Source organism: Rousettus aegyptiacus, unplaced genomic scaffold (genome assembly GCF_014176215.1).
Source record: "Rousettus aegyptiacus isolate mRouAeg1 unplaced genomic scaffold, mRouAeg1.p scaffold_m13_p_5, whole genome shotgun sequence".
Taxonomy (NCBI): Eukaryota; Metazoa; Chordata; class Mammalia; order Chiroptera; family Pteropodidae; genus Rousettus; species Rousettus aegyptiacus.
Genome location: NW_023416308.1, coordinates 114,201,944 through 114,219,612, shown reverse-complemented (window position 1 = coordinate 114,219,612; position 17,669 = coordinate 114,201,944). Strand labels below are relative to the sequence as shown.

Sequence of the window (17,669 nt, the reverse complement as noted above, 5' to 3'; positions counted from 1 at the left end):
AGGTGTCTAGTAGTCTGCCCAGGGTCACACAGCTATGAACGACAGAACCACACAAATCTCTATATTTTTCTCTTTCCGATGACTCTGCACCCCCTAGACTGAAGTCCAGAGAGAGGGCGTCTTCAAAGCTTTTCCTGTCTCAGTGATAAAGGCAGGAAATAAAAACTACCCTAGATCCCAATACTTCAGAGCCTCAGTTTCCACAGCGGGGTCTCATGGGGTTTGTCTGGCGTGTCTGAGGGATAGTCCAGCTCTGACATTCTGTAACAATGGTTGTCTAATGCCTTTGGGGAGTGAAAGAGCTTAGGATTTTATTTTTGTAAGGGACAGGCTGTAAACTCTGGGCTGAAAGCAGCCATGAGTCTTTCTGTGAATCTCACAGCGGTGTTGGTGAGAGGCGGAGAGTCAGGACCAAAGGCGGTGCCCCTGGCTCTCTCATCAGCTCCCTGGGCTGTTAGCTCCGGGGCCTTTAGCTCCCTGGGTCAGGTCCTTCCCCTCTATAGGCCTTGTCTTGACACCATCTGTCACCTGAGGGGTGGCCTGAGTCATCTCTCAGATGTCCTCTCCCCCTCCAATTCTGAAAAACTCCACCATTCTGGATGTTTATAAAGAGTTGCAGTGATGAATTCTGCTGTTCCTCTCTGGACTCTCAGGCTGATGAGTAGGGAGATTCCTGAACAGGGAACCTTTCTGTGTGGTGCCCCTTAATGGGTGGGGGGGGGGTTAAGGATGAGGGAGTGGTCGGGGTTGGGAACGGGGTGCACTATTTGCTTTTTACTAGGGTAATGAAAGAGGTAGCTGGGGGAGGGAGTAGGAACAAGCCAGGCTGGAGACTCTGAGGTCCCAGGCTGCTGGCTTGGCTTTCAGGGTTTGCCAAAAAGGGGTGTGTGGATAGCTCCTGGATTCTTGGCTGCACGTAGGTGTATGAAACATAATGGCCCTTGACCAGGGGATGAGGGCTGAGATTTCTGGCCCCTGAGGAATTGTGAGCTGAAACCTGCAAATGCCTTTTTCCCTTCCATTTTTAATTAGAACATTCAATCCAAGGAAATCTGTTCTCCACCGGAACAGTCTTCATGGAGGTTTGCTTGGAGGAATTTCTTTATCTGTTTCTCAACCGGAAAAGCTGTGGGTGGAGGTATATGTGTGTGCGTGTGTGTGAGTGATAGGCTCCATGCGAGTTCAAGGGAATGGTGTGTGTGTGTGTGTGTGTGTGTGTGTGTGTGTGTTGGGGGAGACTTGACACAGGTTTGTCCCTGTGGATTCTGGCTGCCTGCTGCACTATCGAAAGGTGGAGGTGTGGCTGGATGTGAGCTGAGCAGTATAAAATCAGTTAAGTGTATTTCTCAGGTGGGAGTAGGAAACCTTGACTCTGGAAAGCCTGGCTCACCTGCGAACTGCATTCGCAGTGGAGAGGAGGGTGGGATGCTGCGGCAGGCCTGCGGTAATGCCCTCCTGCTGACCGCCTTCGGTTCAGGGTAGAGGCAGGCCCTGTGCTGTGTGACCTGTCAGTATCCGTATCTCCTTGTGTGGCAAGTGTCTTTGTATGCCTGTTTGTGTATTTGGGGGTGGTGGTGGTGAGGGTGGCATCATTGGTTAGCTGTGTAGGTGTGTGCAGTGAGGTCTCTGTATCTGAAACCAGCAATGGTTTGGGTCCAGGCCCTTCGAATGCTTGGGAGAGGGGCCCTTCTCTTTCCTGCCACAGAATCCAACAGTTACAATTCTGCAAGGAAGATCTAGGCTTCGCCTGATTTGGAGAGAGCTGAGCTGGCAGAGGGGCAGAAAGAGAGCCAAGAGAGCCCCGGGGTTGGAAGGGCAAGGAGAGGTTTCTTTTCTACCCACTGAAGCGCCAGGCTCAAGTTAAGGGTGGGTGGGCAGTGGAGCTCTGTGGGAGGGGGATGAGCACAGGCTGTAAGGTCTGTTTTCTTCTTTTGTGGCACTGGGTTAAGTGGGGAAGGTCACTAGGCCTAGTCCCCCACCGAGGGTGGCGATCCTAGACTTTTCCGCTCCACTTGGGTGCAAGCTCCGGGAATGGGCAGAGTAGTGGATCCAGGCTCACCAGGCAAAAAATAAAAATCCACTCCTTGTTTTTGCACCTACCAGCCCGTCTCCCAGGGACTGTCGCGGTGTCGAGTCCCGAGCTGACGCTCTCGAGCCGCCACCAAGTGCAAAACCTGGAATGGATTTACACGCCTTTGGGGGCGGAGTCAAAGGGCACCTCCGCGGAGGTGGCGGACTCCGCGGCCCTGCCGGGTTCGAAGCCGCTGTCCCCAGGAGCGCACCCGCCGAGTGGGTCGCGCAGGTGGCGGGGACCCGCAAGCTCGAAGAACGGCCGGAGGGCGTCGCGCCCTCGCCGCGGGGGCCGCGCGCGGGCGGGGCGCCGGGCGGCGGCGCTGCCCTCGGGGCGGCTCCGGGCGGCGGCGGGCGCGGGCGCGGGCTGCAGTGCGGCGCGCGGCCGGCAGCGGGCAGCAGCGGGCGCAGGCGGCGGCGGCAGTCGCGGCCGCGGCGCTCGGCGGCGGGCGGGCGGCGCCGGCGGTGCCCCGGGCGCGCTCACACACGCGCTCACACACACACATACACACGGCCTCGTACACACACACTCACACACGCTCCGGCGCGCACACGCGGCGCCCGGGCCGTAGGGAGGAGGCTCGGCGGCGGCGGCGGCAGCGTGCTCGGCGGGCGGGCGAGAGGGCTGGCGGGCGGCCCCCGCTCCCCGGCTCCGCGGCTCGGTGCAGCCCGCGCGGCCCCCGCCCTCGGACCCGCCCCCGGGGGTCGCCCGGCCCCATGCCCTGCAGCGGCGGCGGAGCAGCGCGCGGCGGCGGGCGGCTCTGAGGAGCCCGAGGGAACCCGCGACGAGGGGACCATGTACCGGGACCCGGAGGCGGCCAGCCCAGGTAAGCGCGGCCCCGCGCGGGCTGGGGCTCCCCGCACCGGCGGGCAGGACGGCGGCAGCGCCGGGCGCCGTCTCGGAGCCCCAGCCCGGGGCTGCTGTCTGTCACAGCGGCGCAGACTCTCGCCCCCGGGGCCATCCCAGCCCCAGGGCTTGGGCTTGGGCTTGGGCTTGAGCGGCCGCAGCTCGGACCCCGGCCCCCCGCAGTCCCGGCACTGCCAGGCTGGCTGCCCGGCGCCGGCTTCGCAGTGTCCCCACAAGGACCTCCTCCACCACCCCCCCCCCAGCAGCCCAAGGACAACGTGTGTGGTGAAGCGAGGCGCCGCTGCCCCCGCAGGAGCCGGGCAGTGCCCTCAGAGACATCCCTGGGTCCCCAGCACCAGTGCCCGGGGAATGTCAGCGCTGGGGGACCCCAGGACAAGGATCCCGAGAAGCTCTGGACCAAGGTTGTGGGCGCAGGGGAGCAGAGTGACATCGGCCGTGTCAACTGTGAATTGAGAGGGTGCCAAGGGGCAAGTGGGAATCTGGTGCAGCAGCAGGGGAGAGGGCTCGGGAGGTGGGGGGACCGCAGGAGCGTCGGGGACGGAGGCAGGAGGACCTGAAGGGCAAGAGAGCCCGACATGGACGAGGATGGGGATGCCGGCGCAGTGTTCTCCTGGGCTTGGGGAAGGGGGAAGCCAAGAACCCCAAACTCACTCCAGTCCTGTCCAGGAAGGAGGGGGAGGGGCCGTGCTCCTTTGCATTTCTCCGGAGTCGGATCCCAGGGAGTGGCCTAGAGCTCACGGCTGCCTGGCATCCTGGCATCCTCTGAGCCACGCCAGGAGCCTTTCCTCTCTCCTCAGGCGATTGCTCTGCCATTTCCTCCTTGGCTCCCGTTGCCTCCTCACGCAGTGCCCACCTGTAGGCAGGTCCCCTGCAATTCCTGCCCGGGCTCAGTGTCAGCTCCCCCATGGGGCGCTCCACCCCAAGCCCAGCACCCCCGGTGTGCCAGTTCTGGCAGCAGGGTCTCTTGATGATGCTCAAAGGATGACACCCAGTCTGAGGACTTGCTCCCAGATGAGAGCCTCTGGGCTTCCTGCTGCCACTGTTCTGGGGATGGGGGTTTTGGGGCGAGGGAAGAGCTCTAAGAGCCTCCACAGAAGGAGCCTAGAGCCCCAAGGCATTCACAGGCAGTTCAGTGGACACCTGCTTTGCCCGCTCTTGCCCTGGCCCCACTTTGCTCTTTCCCTCTGGGACAGCTTCAACTTGCCCCTGCCTCCTGAAGAGTCGGGTCTCAACCCCATCAAATCATTGCGGCCCAACTCACTGAGGGGGACCTACTCACTCAGTGCTTGGGTGTAAGAGTGAAGCAGATTCAGCCTCCCTTTCTAGAACCTCATCCCCATCTATAAATGTCCTAGGTAACTGCTGAAGGGACACTTCCTTTGGAAACCCCTGTCTTCATCTGTCTGGACCCAGGTCACCTACCCTGGCATCTTCCCCCACGAGGCTGCCAGCCTCCAGCACTGGGATCGAGGGCAGAGACAGTCTCCTGCTTGGATCACCCTCTCAGAAGCCAATAGCTTAGTTGAGAGACCAACTCTGGAGTGTGAGGATGGAAGGGGAGATGCAGCAAGGACACCCCCTTTCCCCTGCCAGCCAGGCTGGCAGCCTCCGCTCTCCTGTGAGGCCAGTGGCCTAGGGCTGAGCCTTTATCCCCTCTCCCTCCCTCTCCTCCCCATCCAGCCCTGGGTTCCATGACATCACCCCTCTTCCAAGCACCTCTGCCCTCTCCATGGAGGCCAACTTGATGTGCTCGGCATCTTCTGGGCAAAGGGCCTGGAACCCAGTGCAGGCAGGCCCTAGACCTTTCCCTCCGTCCTCTCCTCAAATGGGCCTCCCTGTCTGGGCTGGACATCTGTCTTGCCCACTCCCACTGCCGCTGCAGGGCCCACCAGTGCCATAGCAGGGGCAGCTCTGGGAAACAGGCCGGCCGAGTTCTTCTCTCTGGTGTGGGCTCTGGGCTGGGTGGGGCAGTCATAGGCTGGAGACAGCAAAGTTTGCTTTTGCTCCTAGTCTCCTGAGGACTTGAGGGGCCAGAGACCTCACTCTGTTCTCCGTGCTCCCCTGGCATCCCTGCCCACCTCCCACAATCCCTACAGCTCCAAGCTAGACTTCCCTTCTCCCCTACCAACTCACCTCAGGCCCCCAGACTCTGTTCCCCCAACCAGGGCTATGTGTCCCCATCCCGTATTTCTGTTTCCCCATCTCTCCTTTGTCTGGCACCAGGGTGGGAGGGAGATATGCAAATTAATTCCTGTATGATTCAGGCTAGTCCTTCTGGTCCCCCAGGGGCCAGTATCTTTTACATCCTGACCTCTTCATCCCAGGAACACCTGCGGCCCAATTCTTAATTTTTTTTTTTTTAATCTCCTGTCCTCTTCTGCTCCTCCATGTCCTAGGCTGGTTCCAGAGAGTTCCCTGTGCTATCTCTTCCCTCAGCCCATTCACTCTGCAAGTCCCTGTAGGGCTTAGCCTACTGCTAAGACCGTTACCCGACAGGACAGGTACAGTTCCCTCCCCACTTGGGCCCCTGACCCCCAGACAGTACTTTCCCAAATCAAGACTGAAGCAAGGGACTATGGGAATAAGCTGGAGCCCACCGAAGAATGAAGACCCCCATCAGCTTCTGCTCCAACTCTGCCTGGGCTCTCCCAGCCATGCCTACAAACTCATCTCTGCCCCCTTCCCTAGACATAGGCTCTCTTTCTGCACTCGGCCTTCATCCTCTGTTCCTACAGAGGCTGGCCTGGCCAGGCCTCCCTGTGTCCCTCTGATGCCTGTCCCCAGACCGGGCAGGGCCTCAGCAGGCCTGCAGGGGTCAGCGTTGCAGTGGGCAGGCAAGATGGCAGCAGGGAGGGAGGGAGGGAGAGGTGACCTTGCAGTGAGCCGGTGAGCAGGGCCAGAGAGGGAAAGTCTGGGCCTGTGCAGCAGTCTGGGGAGAGAGGTCAGGTCCTGAAGGCTGCCTGCCCTGCCCCCACCCTCTTCAAGCTTGTCTTTGGGGGTAGCAGTGCTTGAGGTCTCATCTGTTCCACCCGTTAGGGGGCTCTGCCCCCCACAGCAACTCTGCCGGGCAGGTCTCTCCTAGGGAGTGTGGGGGCACACTGCACTGGCCAGGGGGCCCTGGCATGGCAGGTCTCTCTCAAGGCAGAAGAATCCATGAGATTGCCCAGGCCACTGGGTACCCACTGAGCACAAGTTAGGGGCAGTGGCTGTTGGGTAATGTGTGGGGTAGGGATTAGGGGTATGGCTGAAAAGGCAGATCGGGGGTGCCATGAGGGTCATGAGGGTTAGGGACCAGGTCTGGGGCATGGGGTTGTCCAAGGAGGACCATGTCTAACCATTTCACTGTCTAACAAGAATGTCGAACCATTTCACTGACAAACTTTCCCCCTTCCTTCGTCTACCCGTCCATCTCCCTGACCCCTCACCTGCCCATCTGCACAGGTCCAGACCTCCCTGGCCTACATCCTGGGCTTGGGTCAGTCTGGGACTGAAGATCAAATGACCTCCCAACAGGCCATGGCCCAGAAGGGACTTGGGGCTGACCAGGTCTGAAACGCAGGGCAGGAGGGATGGCTTCTGTGAGACTTAAATCAGGATAGCCAGTGATCTCAAGCCACAGTGTTTCCCATAGAGACAGGACCCCTTGGCCTTGGGTCATGCTGTTCAGTGGTCGTATTGGGGCCAATGGGCTGGGTGCTTAAGGACTGTGGGATGGCGGGAAAGGACAGCCTCAAAACCTTTCCTGGTTGGGGAAGAGGGTCTAGAACAGGCTGGATTAGGGTGAGTCACACAGGCCAGCAGATGACAGGTGAGGGACAGCTGGAAGTCAGGGGAACAGGTGGGTATCAGGTGAGCCAAGACGGGCCAGGCCCTGAGCAGCTGGGTCCTGCCCTTGGCTGACCCCACGCTAAGGGGCACGGAAGGCAACACAGAGTGCGAGTGGAGGACTGTCCCCTCCAACCCTGCTCTTGCAGGAGGTCTTTCGGGAAAGGCAGAGGAGGCGTGGGTGGCTCCCCCCTGCTTTTTCCCCACCCTCACTCCCCGCCCACCCCCTATTCTCTCAGGGACTTTGAATCCTTATTGAATCTGATGGACCGTTTTCAATAACTGCTTTCCCCAGGGGAGTAAGGCCAGAACAGCAGGGAGGGGAGTGGTGAGGGGGGCTCCTGGGGGGTGCGAGGCCCAGTCCTAAGCGGGGGGCTCTTGGCTGGAAGAGGAGTCAACTGCACAGCCTCCTCAGAGGCACCGAGGCCTCCCAGGCGGGCACCGGCAGCTTTGCGGGGAGCCGGCCCCCTTCTCAATGGGCAGTGCCTGGCAGCTGGCTGGTGAGGTCAGCCTTCTCTGTGGGGGAGGTCACTGGTCTGGCCAAGTGCCAGAGCCAGCCGGTGCCAGGCCCAGCCTGGGTGCCCGCCTGCCTTGCCAGGGAACCCCAGCCATTGGTGCCAGGCGAACTGTGCCAGGCCCATGGACATGGAAGTCCCTGACCTTCCAGGCAGCAGGGGCAGCCTTGCTGGGCCCTGTCCAACTTGTGCCTGGAGGACAGGGCTTTGGTCTCACCCAGCAGAGTTCCCCAAGGGTTGGAACAGAGTTGGCAGACAGCATGGGACCTGTGGAAGGGGCTGGATGGCGCCCAGAGCTGGCGCCTGGAATTCTGGACCCAGCTGGTCAAAAGGTGGGCTGCCATGTTGGACCTGCCTTCAGGGGGGTGGGGGGGTCTGCAGCTTCCGCCACAAGGACCCCTTGAAAGAGGTGTGTCGCTTGTGGGGCTGGGCTGGCAGCCGACTTGTGTCATGGCTGCACGTGGGGCCACAGCACTAGGGGGGAGGGGGGGCGGGGCCGATGAGGAGAGGCGCTGTGCGGCGTGTGTACCTCCGTGCCCGAGCCGTGTGGCGCGGGTGGGAGCTGGCCGGCTGCCGTGGTAGCCGCGCTCATCTGAGAGCCGGGCCGCTGTAAACAGCAGTTAATGAGTGTATTTGTAGCGAGGTGCGTGGAGGTGCACAGGGAGCTGTGTCGGGGAGCGCTGGGGGGGAAGGGTGCCTCCTTGGCCCTGGGGCCCTGTACCCAGCCAGGCGGGGCCTGTGCCCTCCAGGGGCCCTGCCTGTCCCCTGCCACACCCTCCCACCTGCTGGCTCGGCCGCCTCTGAGTCCTCCATCTGCTAGGAGCAGGGCTTCACCTGGCTGTCAGGCGTGCACGGGAGTGGACATGGCGTGCTGGAGCTTTGGTGTGTATGAACACAGGCATTTCCACGACGGCATGTGGGTCAGTCAGCGTCAGTGTGTTTGTGTGTGCCTAGGCGTGTTTGGGTCTCACTGGACACGTCTGTGTGTCTGTGACTGTGTCCGATTCTGTGCGTGTATATATGCACCCCGCCCTCAGATCCCCGAGAGGAAGACTGCCCCCCTCGTCCTGGTAGTGGCCCTCTTCCTTCAGTGCCCTTCCCGGAGTGCAGGAAGCTGGGGGCTCTCAGGCTGGCTGCAGGAGAAGAGGGGGTGACCCATTCTGTGCGTCAGAGGGGAGGGGCTCCCATAGTGGCCGCGTGTTTCGAAGAGAGGGAAGGACTTGGGGCCTCCGAGCCCAGCTAGCCCTCGGGTTCCGAAGTCCCTGAAGCCCCCGAATGAAAAAAGAAGAGTGCCAAGGGCTCGGTCCCAGCAGGTGCGGGGGTGGGCGGGGTCTCACGGTGCTGGTTGGTGCAGTGTGCATGCTGCCCCCAGCCAGGGCAGGGTGGTGTGGGGTGTGGGAGGCCATGAGGGGCGACGGCGTGAGGCCCCGCACAAGGGGAGTGCAGGAGAGAGCTGTGTGGCTAATGTGTCCAATTAAATTACTTCAAACCCTGCTGCGGCAGCTGCTCCCGGCGGGGCCCTGGGTACAAATTGGATCCGTCTCATTACCATGGGGCGGTGTCAGTGGGGCCAGAGAGTGGTGGCCAGCTCAGTCAGCACACAGAGGGCCCTCTCCCGCTCCGTCCTACCTGGGCCCCGCGGTGACCCCCTCCAGCCTTTGCTCACTCCGGCACTCCTCCGTTTCCCCGCGTCTACCAGGTTCGGCTATTCGGGTGCCCTGCGTACCTCCTTCCTACCCTGACCCCATCCCTGGCAGCTCAAGGGCCATCCGAACCCTCACTTTCTTCCCCCACGAATGAGGATTTCGTGCTTTACAGGGGGTCCAGCCTAAGGAAGCCCTCTCAGGTCATCCAGCACATCCCGTCCCCACCTTTGATAGTAACAGTGCTGCGGTAATAACAGCACATTTCTTACTTGTGGAGGGCTCGGTGCGACGTGAACGCTTTATGAATGTGCAGCACGGGCAGCTTGCTGAAGCTAGGCTCTGATGCGGAACAGCTGTCCATTCGAGCCCTGGCAGAGACACTTGCTGCTGTGTCCCTGGAGCAAGTTACTTTGGCCACAGTTTCCTCCTCTGTGAAATGGGTATGACCACAGTTCTTGCCTCTCCTGGGGTGGGAGGGTGAGGGAAGACGAGGCAGGAAGTGCCCTAGCAGACAGCCCAGCACATAGTAAGCAGTCAGACGATCTCTCCTGCACCGAGTGATTGGTGCGTGGGATGAGGGTTCCGGAAGCTTCGAGGAGGACATGCTTCTGCTTCAGCCCTGGCAGAGGAGGTGTAGGGGAGGGCTTGACCTGGGCAGGGTCGCCAGCTTCCATCAGAACAGCTGGACGGGGACTTGCAGTCAGAAGTCAGTCCAAGGTTCTGGCCACGCTTCTTGACCCAGGAGTCTGAGCTTTGGGTCCAGAATCAAGAGCTTGCCATGTGAGCAAGCAAGGGTGAGGCATGCAGTGTGCTAGGGACAGCACACGCGATGGCCTGGCAGTGTGACAGGTCTTGGTCAGGTGAGGCAGCAGTGAGTGCTTGAACATGGCTGGATGGAAGGCCTCTGGGGGGCAGTTGTAGAAGTTAAGGCCCGGGTAAGGTGGGCCAGATTATGAAGGTCCTGAATTCTGAAATAGGAAAACTGGATTTTTTTTTTTTTTTTTTTTTAATTAGAGCAGTGGAGAGCCATGGGCGGCTTTGGAGCAGATCTCTGTGAAGAACGTTATTGCTGTGGTGGTGTGGGGGGTCTCTCACCCGAACAGGGCTTTGTCCAAGGCACCCACACCAGGAGGTCCGCAGTGTCCAGCTATACTGGGGTCCTGCCCTCGAAAGCTCGTGGGTAATGAGCAGTCAAGGGGGCAACCTGGTGCAGGTGGGCATGGACAGACACCCCCAGGGGGCTTCCCTAGGGAGCCAGGGTATCAGGAAAAGCCTTCCGGGGAGGGGTCTGGCGCCAAAGGAGGCAGGCTCAGGGCCTGGTGGCCGTAGTTAATGCTCCTGAGGGCAGGATTAGCACCCCACCCCCACCCTCCCACCCCCACCATGGGCATGGGGGCCAGGCCCTCCCTGGAGGAGCCACGTGGCTCACGTTCTAGCTGCCAGGCCTGAGCTCCAGAGCCCCACCAGAACCAACCTGTTTCCACGGCAACTAGGAGGGCCCCCCGCCCCCTGCCACCAACGGCCCCTGGCACAGGGGACCATTCGCAGCCAGGCATGGGTGCATCTTCCCACTTCCTAAGAGGGTCATCCCAGGGCAAACACCTCACACCTAGGTGCTGACGACACACGCACGCTGGTATTTGGGTCCGTGTGCACATGTGATGTGTCCGTGTGCCCCGCAGCAGGAAGTGGGGAGGGAGAGATGGCCTACGTTGTCTGCCCACCTTAGCTGGGGATTTGCTCCCCTCAAGGAGAGGGCAGGTGAGCACCAGAGAGCCTGGTGCCAGGATGATCTGTAGTCCCCTTTACAGTATGGAAAGCAGCCCAGGGAAGGAGAGGTTAAAAGTATGCGCAGGCCAGAGGAAGGGGCAAGGCAGAATCGCCTAGCAGTGCCTAGCGCGTCCTCTGACCGCCGTGTTTTCGCGTACATCATTTCATTTCATTTCATCTTCATAGCAGCCCCGTAAGGAAGATGTCATTATTCCTGTTGTACAGATGAGGAAACTGAGGCCCAGAGAGGTGGAGTGTCTTACCAGGTCACGCAGTAGAGCAGGGAGGAGATTTCAAGTCCGCCTCACCCTAAAGCCTAGGTCTTAACCACTGGCCTACACTACCTAGTGCCTCCCCATCCCACTAGGATCCAAGCCAGCCTGTCTCTCAGCCTGTCACTTGGAAGGTTATGCTAGGAATTGTTACTGGCTGCAGAGCTGGACTCAGAGGGTGTCCCCAGTGCCTCCTTCAGTGCTCGAGATGTCCTTTAAAACCTTTGTTCTCAGGTCCCTGGAATGGAGTGGAACCTCCTTCCCACCCTGTCCCCTCCCTCTCTACAGGCACCGTGGAAGGATCCTGTCATTCAAGGGGAGACACCCCTCAGTCCCCGCTTGGCACCTGCCAGCCGTGGAGGAGCCTGTTGAATTGGCTGTGTGCCCCCCCAACCCCGTTCCTCCCTCTCCAGCCCCCGCCTGGTTGGGGAGGTGCGAAGGGAGCGATTTCACAGCCTGTCAGCTGAGGCCTAAAAATACCCAGAACTCCGAGATGCTTGGGCAGGGGGAGGAGAGAGCAGGGACCAGGGATGGGGCGGGGGGCGGGGGGGCGCGATGGTAACTTGGCCAGAGAAGCCCTTGTGGCACCACGGTCCTGCTCAGGAGAGTTGGGCAAGGTCCCCAGGTTCCCCATCTGGCCCCACATCTAGCAATGACAGAGGGGGGTCGTATCTGGGGTCCTGAGAACTCAGCTCTGGCACCCAGACCTAAGGGAGGGCTGAGTTTCAGGCAGGAGCTGTGGACCCCAGGTTCCCCGGAGCCTCCGATCGATGCCTCTTTCTCCCCCTCCACCCCCGGATTGGCTGGCATCTTCGGGCTGTGGGAGCTGGGCCTGTGCCTGCTTCCTTCCTGGAGAAGGTGCCCGCTCCTGTTAGGCGAGAGGCGTGAGGAAGGCAGCATGGATGGGGGTGCTGGCAGGTGCATGATGTGACGTGTGAGCCACCCAGGCACCGGGGGGGGGCACAGAGGAGAAGGGGTGTGGTGACCCATGTCACTGCCACGTGGCTGTGTGCTGAGACGTGGCACAGGGCCCCCACACGTCAGCCGGTGCCCAGAAAGGGGGATGGGCATGTGTGCGGACCTGCTGGAGTTGACCTGTTCTCGGTGCCGGCCGGAATGCTTGTGTATGTATGACCGACCGAGTGGCTATTCCGGACAGCAATTGGGTTGAAAGCGCAGGAGCAGGCATGGAGGCAAACACATGTTGTACCGTGCAGACCCATGATGGTGCGTGCGCTTCTCATGTGGAAACATGATGGCAGGTATGCCTGTGCAGAGGGACATAAGTAGACCTCTCGGGGGCACCAAGCAGGGGCTGAGAAAGTCATTTGGGAAATAACGTGGCGTGGCAGCCGGAGCGAGGACTCTGACTCCAAAGTAATGGGGTTAAAATCCCACATCGTCTGTGTATTGATCGGCTTTGTGACCGTGGGCAAGTTAACCTTTCATGACTGCATTTCCTCATTTGCAAAATGAAGACAATAACAGCACCTATTTCAGAGGGGGGCTGGGAGGGTTCGATGGGTTAACGTCAGTAAACTGCCGAGAACCGGGCCAGTTACGCAGTTAGCGCGGTCTGTGTGCGCTCTCTCATTACCTGGTCCTCCTCTTTGACGACGTAAGTGGGAGCACCAAGTTCAGAGAGGACAAGTGACCTGCCCAAAATCACACAGTGGGTTGGTGGCAGAGCCCAAACTAGAACCCAGACAGTAGCACCTTAAGACAGGGCTTGTTCGAGTGTGAGACCTCCTGACACTGCCCCCCCTTTGGACCACAAGAAGCCCCCACAATACAGGATTGTTACCCTGTGGACTTCTGGGGCCTAAATTCTGCCAGGGCTGGGCTGGGATCTTAGGAGCTCAGGGATCTGAGCATCATTAGATAATACTAGGGTGGAGGGGTCCTCAGGGCGGTGGCCGGCTGCTTGAGTCAGAAACATGGCACTGGTCAGCCTGTAGACGTGGCCAGTGACTCAGCCCTCCTGAGTCTCAATTTCTCCCCTCTAATAATAGTGATACATACTTTATCGTGTTGTTGTGGAGATTAAATGAGATCCTGCACGTAACATCGTATGTGGCTGGAACACTGTACCCAGTAAGTGCTCAATAATGTCAGCTGCGATTATAACCCATGTGGAACCTTCCCACCCAGTGTTCCATAAATGGTGACTTCCTGTGTTTCCCTTCCAGCTCCTGGCTACCCTTGCTTCCTTCCACCTGCTACGGCACACTCCACAGGGCTTAAACTGATCAGGGACTGACTTGCTGGCAACCAGGATCTGTCTTTATCTCCTGTCACTGGCTTTGCCCAGGAGGGAACAGGACCACCACTAGGATTTAGCCCCTGAGCCCTCTATATCTGGCTTCATCACTCACTTGCTGCGTGACCTTGGACAAGCACTGTTTCCTCTCTGGCCCTTGATCCTCCCTCTATAAAGTGGGGAGGCTTTATAGAGGGAGTCCCAGAGCCTCCCGATCACGTTGCTATGTGACCCAGGAGGGTCCCTGGCTCAGCCCACTGGAGAGGGTGGCAGGTTGGCAGGAAGAGAGGTGGGCTGGCTGCCCTGAGTGAGTGGAGCATCCGGCCACCTGAGCCGGCTGGTGGCCTGCCATCATGCCCGCCTGTACCTGTGGATGCGTAGGAGGGCATGCAGGCCTGACTGGCTTGGTACTGACATTGGGGGAGGCTCAAGGACAATGACGTAGAGAGAGCCCTTTTTGGGGCTCTGGGAGCTGCCACTCCAGCCGTCCTCCCCTGCTTTCCCTGCTTCTCTCTAGGGCTTTTCTTCAGCAGTTCCTCCTTCCTCCCTGTCCTTCCTCTCTCCTTCCCCTTCCTGGAGTCTCCCAGTATCTCCCCCCTCTGCCTCTTCTACTTCTGTAATCTTGACCATTTGCCAGGGTGTTTTCTACCCCCGTCTTCCTCTGCAGAGGGGAGATCTCTCCCCTCTTCTCTGTCCCTGTGCTTCCTGAGATGCCTTCTTCTTCCTTCATACAACATGGCGCGTGTCTCGGTTTCTCCGGAACTTCCTGGCTCCCCCTGCTGCTCCTGAGCCTAGGTCTCTCCTTTACTCTGCAGGCCATGTCTAGGCTCCTCGCTTCTCAGACCCTGGCTCTCTCCCACTTCAGAGTCCTTCCCTCCCCAGCATCCCCACCTCCCTTTTTTCAGTTCCTTGAAGCTCTTTGCTCCTCCATCAGCCCCGCCACCCTCAAAAGTTTCCTGGCCTCTTTCAGCTGATGGGGCTGACCCAGGCAGTTTCTGTGGCTGGTGCTGCTGCTACCCTGTACCTCAACAACCCTCTGCCCCTGTGAGTTGAGAAAAGGGGTCAGCGCAGGGCCCAGGGACTGGCAGCCTTGCCTCCTAATTAGCAGGAAGTAATTGCCTGGAAAAAATTTCATTTAGAATGAAACATTGAGACTCCAAGTTAGAGCCGAGCCAATTGATGGGCACTAGGGAGCAGGAGGAGGGAAGTAGCCCAGGTCAGGGACTCAGGAAGCCCCTCAGGAGATGAAGGCCCTTAGGACTCCCTCCCTGGGTTGCTCCCAGGACCCCAGCCCTGGAGAGGAGGGCAGCGAGCACTGGGCTCCAAGTCCCACCATCTTCATCTGAGTTCTGGCTGCACTACTTACTGTGTGACGTGGGGCAGGCTACTTTTTCCTTTGAGCCTTAGTTTTCACTCTTGTAAAATCATAAGAGGGCCTCAGTGTCATGAGGGTTGATTTGGACTATGACTATAAAAACACTTTGCAGGCTATAAAGTGCTGTGGGAGTGTAAGTTGTCACTGTCTTCTTCCATGTGGCTCCCAGCTGAGATGTGAGAATAGTGGAGGGATGGGTGGGCTTGAAAATACTGGAGGGGCATCAAGGCTTCCAGAACACGGGAGGATGGTGAGGTGGATCCAGCTGAGCTGCAAGATTAAAGGGAGAGAGATGTGGTTTCCCATTGCCAGGCTTACCACTCACCAGCTGCACCACTCCGAGTGGTCGCCTCACCTCTCCAAACTCCACTTTCTTCGTCTGTTGGATGCTGATCATTACGCTTCCTCTCGGGGGGGGGGGGGGGGGTTGTAAGGCTAAACGAAATAATGTTCACAGAGCTCTTAGCACAGTGCTTGACCTATAGTAAGTGCTCAATAAATGACATTAGCTACAGTATCTACTGTAATTAAAGGCTATTCTCTTTACTCCCTGCCTGAATCCAGAGAAGCTGTGATTTTCAGGGTTATCTTCAAATGGTTTTATTTGTTTTGATTTTTCCCCCCTTTTCTGAAAGAGGGGAATTTTTATAGCCAGTGAGACTAATATCAAGCAGTCCCTAGAAACACCAAGCAGATCTGCTTCTCAGAGAGCCCCCACCTGTGGGGTAGGGGGACAAGTGTAGGCTGTAGCTGTGGCCTTCTTCTCCCACCCCCATTTTTTCCTGGGGAGGGGCTGCGGGCAAGTTTCTTATTTGGGCAGATGTGATATAGGGATCCTCTGCCCTGGCGGAGGGATATTACAGGCCTTTGTGTTCATCTTGGCAGGACTGGCCCTGCAGTGGGAGGGAAGGTTGTGTTTGTTTAAACTGGTTCTACGCGACCCGCCTTGGAGGAGGGAGCAGGAAGTTTCATCTGGCCTGGCCATCTGGGTTGAATCTTTACTGTGAACCAGGCAGTAGGCCCCCAGGCCGCTGGAACACATTTGGAGCGTTGGGGTGTTGGGCAGCGCTGCAAACTCAGAGTGCCAGATTGCCCCGGAAGGGGTAGGGGGCGGCGGGGGCCGGACCGTCTGCCGCTTCTTCCCCACTCGCCCAGCGCCACCACTGGGGGCCTTCTGTGCTCCTGTTCTGAGCGCAGTACCCGCGCTCGCCTTCAGGAGGCAGTGCGGCAGGCTCCCCTTGAAGGCGTGAGATGTGGCATTTACATTAGCGGGAAGACTCTTTTCGTCTCGAGTTGGACTGCCGACTGGGGTGCTTGGCATCGGAGGACCTCACCGGGTGGGAAAGGAGATCTTGAGGTCGGTTGGTCGCTGGCGGGGCTTCAGCCTGGGGTTGATCAGGGGGGAATTGGCAGAGGAAGGTAGGACCATTATGCTGCAACCCTGAAAACGGTTCCGGTCGGTTAGATCTGGCTCATCAGGGCCACACAAAAGGTGGCCTGGAGGAAGGCTCAGTCCCAGGACCGAGTTCCGTTTCAGCACCAAGGTCAGCGGAGGAGCGGCTGTTTCAGCACGTGGACAGAGCTCAGGGCGGCGTGCTCAGTTGAACCTTTGCGAAGCGAACGATACCCCAGAATATGGTAGAATGGCACCTCCGATAGGGAATCTCAGACACCCTGTATTCTGACGAGGCGATTTAGGGCCAGAAAGTTGAGTAAGTTGTCTAAGGTCACACAGCCGCAGTGACCCAGTGGGTGGCAGAACTGGACTCAGAACCCCAGGCCCCCTTTTCATCCATCTCTCCCACAGCTGGATTCCCACTAATCCCCCTCCTTTCTAAGCACCTCTGGGAGCAACTTCACATTATGGTGCATCCCTGAGAGCTCTGGCAAAGATTAAGCGTATCCCCCGCTCCCAGCAAAACCCCAGGTCAAGAATCTGCATCTCAGGATGGAAGATTCCTAGCACCAATGGCTTTCCTGTCTTCAGGTCTCAGGTGGGAGGGTGTCAGGGCAGGACAGGTGCCCTGGCCCGTAAGGAAGCCTATGACTTGGGGAGGTAAAATTGAGTCATCGACATGAGGAACTCTTAAGTGCTCTGAGATCCTCGAATAAAATATTGTACGCCATTCCCACCCCGGCTTCTTTGCAGCTGTGTATTATTAATAACAATAAGATGCTGATTTAAGCCAAGGCACAACAATGTATTATTCATAGGAGGAACTAGTGGTCAAGGCCTGCACTTAATCATCACACGTCCGTGATCCTGCCCCCACTCCACACTCCTGGCGGAGAAGCCCTCGATCTGAGCTCCTTTCCTGAGCTCCTGCTGCTCTGATGGACATGATCGTTTTCATGGCTGTGCAGGCAGCTCATCAGCTTTGGGATAGGGGTGGGTGGTGAGGACGGCAGTTTCCAGGCTAACTCTTGGCCGGATACCCTTCAGCTTGGGCTCTCTACTCAGAGCTGGCACCTGGCCCATTTTGTCCCAAATGGCTTTAACCCTGATGACTTCCGGACTCAGCAGCTTTTGGGGGTCTTTAGATGGCTTGTCTCCCCATCCCTCTCTTTTGAGGCTGAAGACTGAAGCCAGACACACCAGGCTTCCCTAAGCCAGGGATTGTGGGAAGTGGGGGTGGTAGTGGTGAGGGAAGGGGATCACCAGGGAGAAGATACCCCCATCACCTCCATTGAGTACGACAATGGATGTGAAATCCTCCGTAAACTGTTCTGCACTGAACAAATGTGAGCCATCATTACAAAAGCCATGATGTCTGCTAGAAGAGAGAGCAGAGGTAAAGAAGGTGTGGATGAGGCCCTCTCCGCTCACCAGGCCCTGCTCCCTGATGAGGAGTCGAAGTGCTTGTGGATCTTGACATGTCCCCATTCAATTTCTTGCTGGAACAGCTCCTGGCCCAGCCAGATAATCCTTCATTCGCTGTTTACTCACTTGGCATCTCTTCTGAATTCTAAACCGTCTGCATCCCGCCGGCCTCTGCGGCCCCTGCCAGTACTCTCTCCCTAGCTCACTCACACATTATCTGTTTTTATTACAGTCAAGGTTGAGGCTT

The 17,669-nt window shown here is 58.6% G+C and overlaps 1 protein-coding gene across 7 annotated transcripts in view; it reads left to right on the top strand.

Annotated features, from left to right (window-relative positions):
* Positions 1-2,623: 2,623 nt before the first annotated feature.
* Positions 2,624-17,669, top strand: part of SYT7 (synaptotagmin 7) — a 56,907-nt gene continuing 41,861 nt past the window's right edge. For 6 of the 7 annotated variants that reach the window (XM_016134216.2, XM_016134215.2, XM_036220983.1 and 3 more), the window contains exon 1: positions 2,665-2,897. In XM_016134216.2, coding sequence (XP_015989702.1) covers positions 2,867-2,897 — 31 coding nt within the window. In that variant the 5' untranslated portion in view covers positions 2,665-2,866. Of the gene's footprint in view, positions 2,898-17,669 lie in introns of all 7 variants that reach the window. The other variant, XM_016134218.2, reaches the window with a different exon arrangement.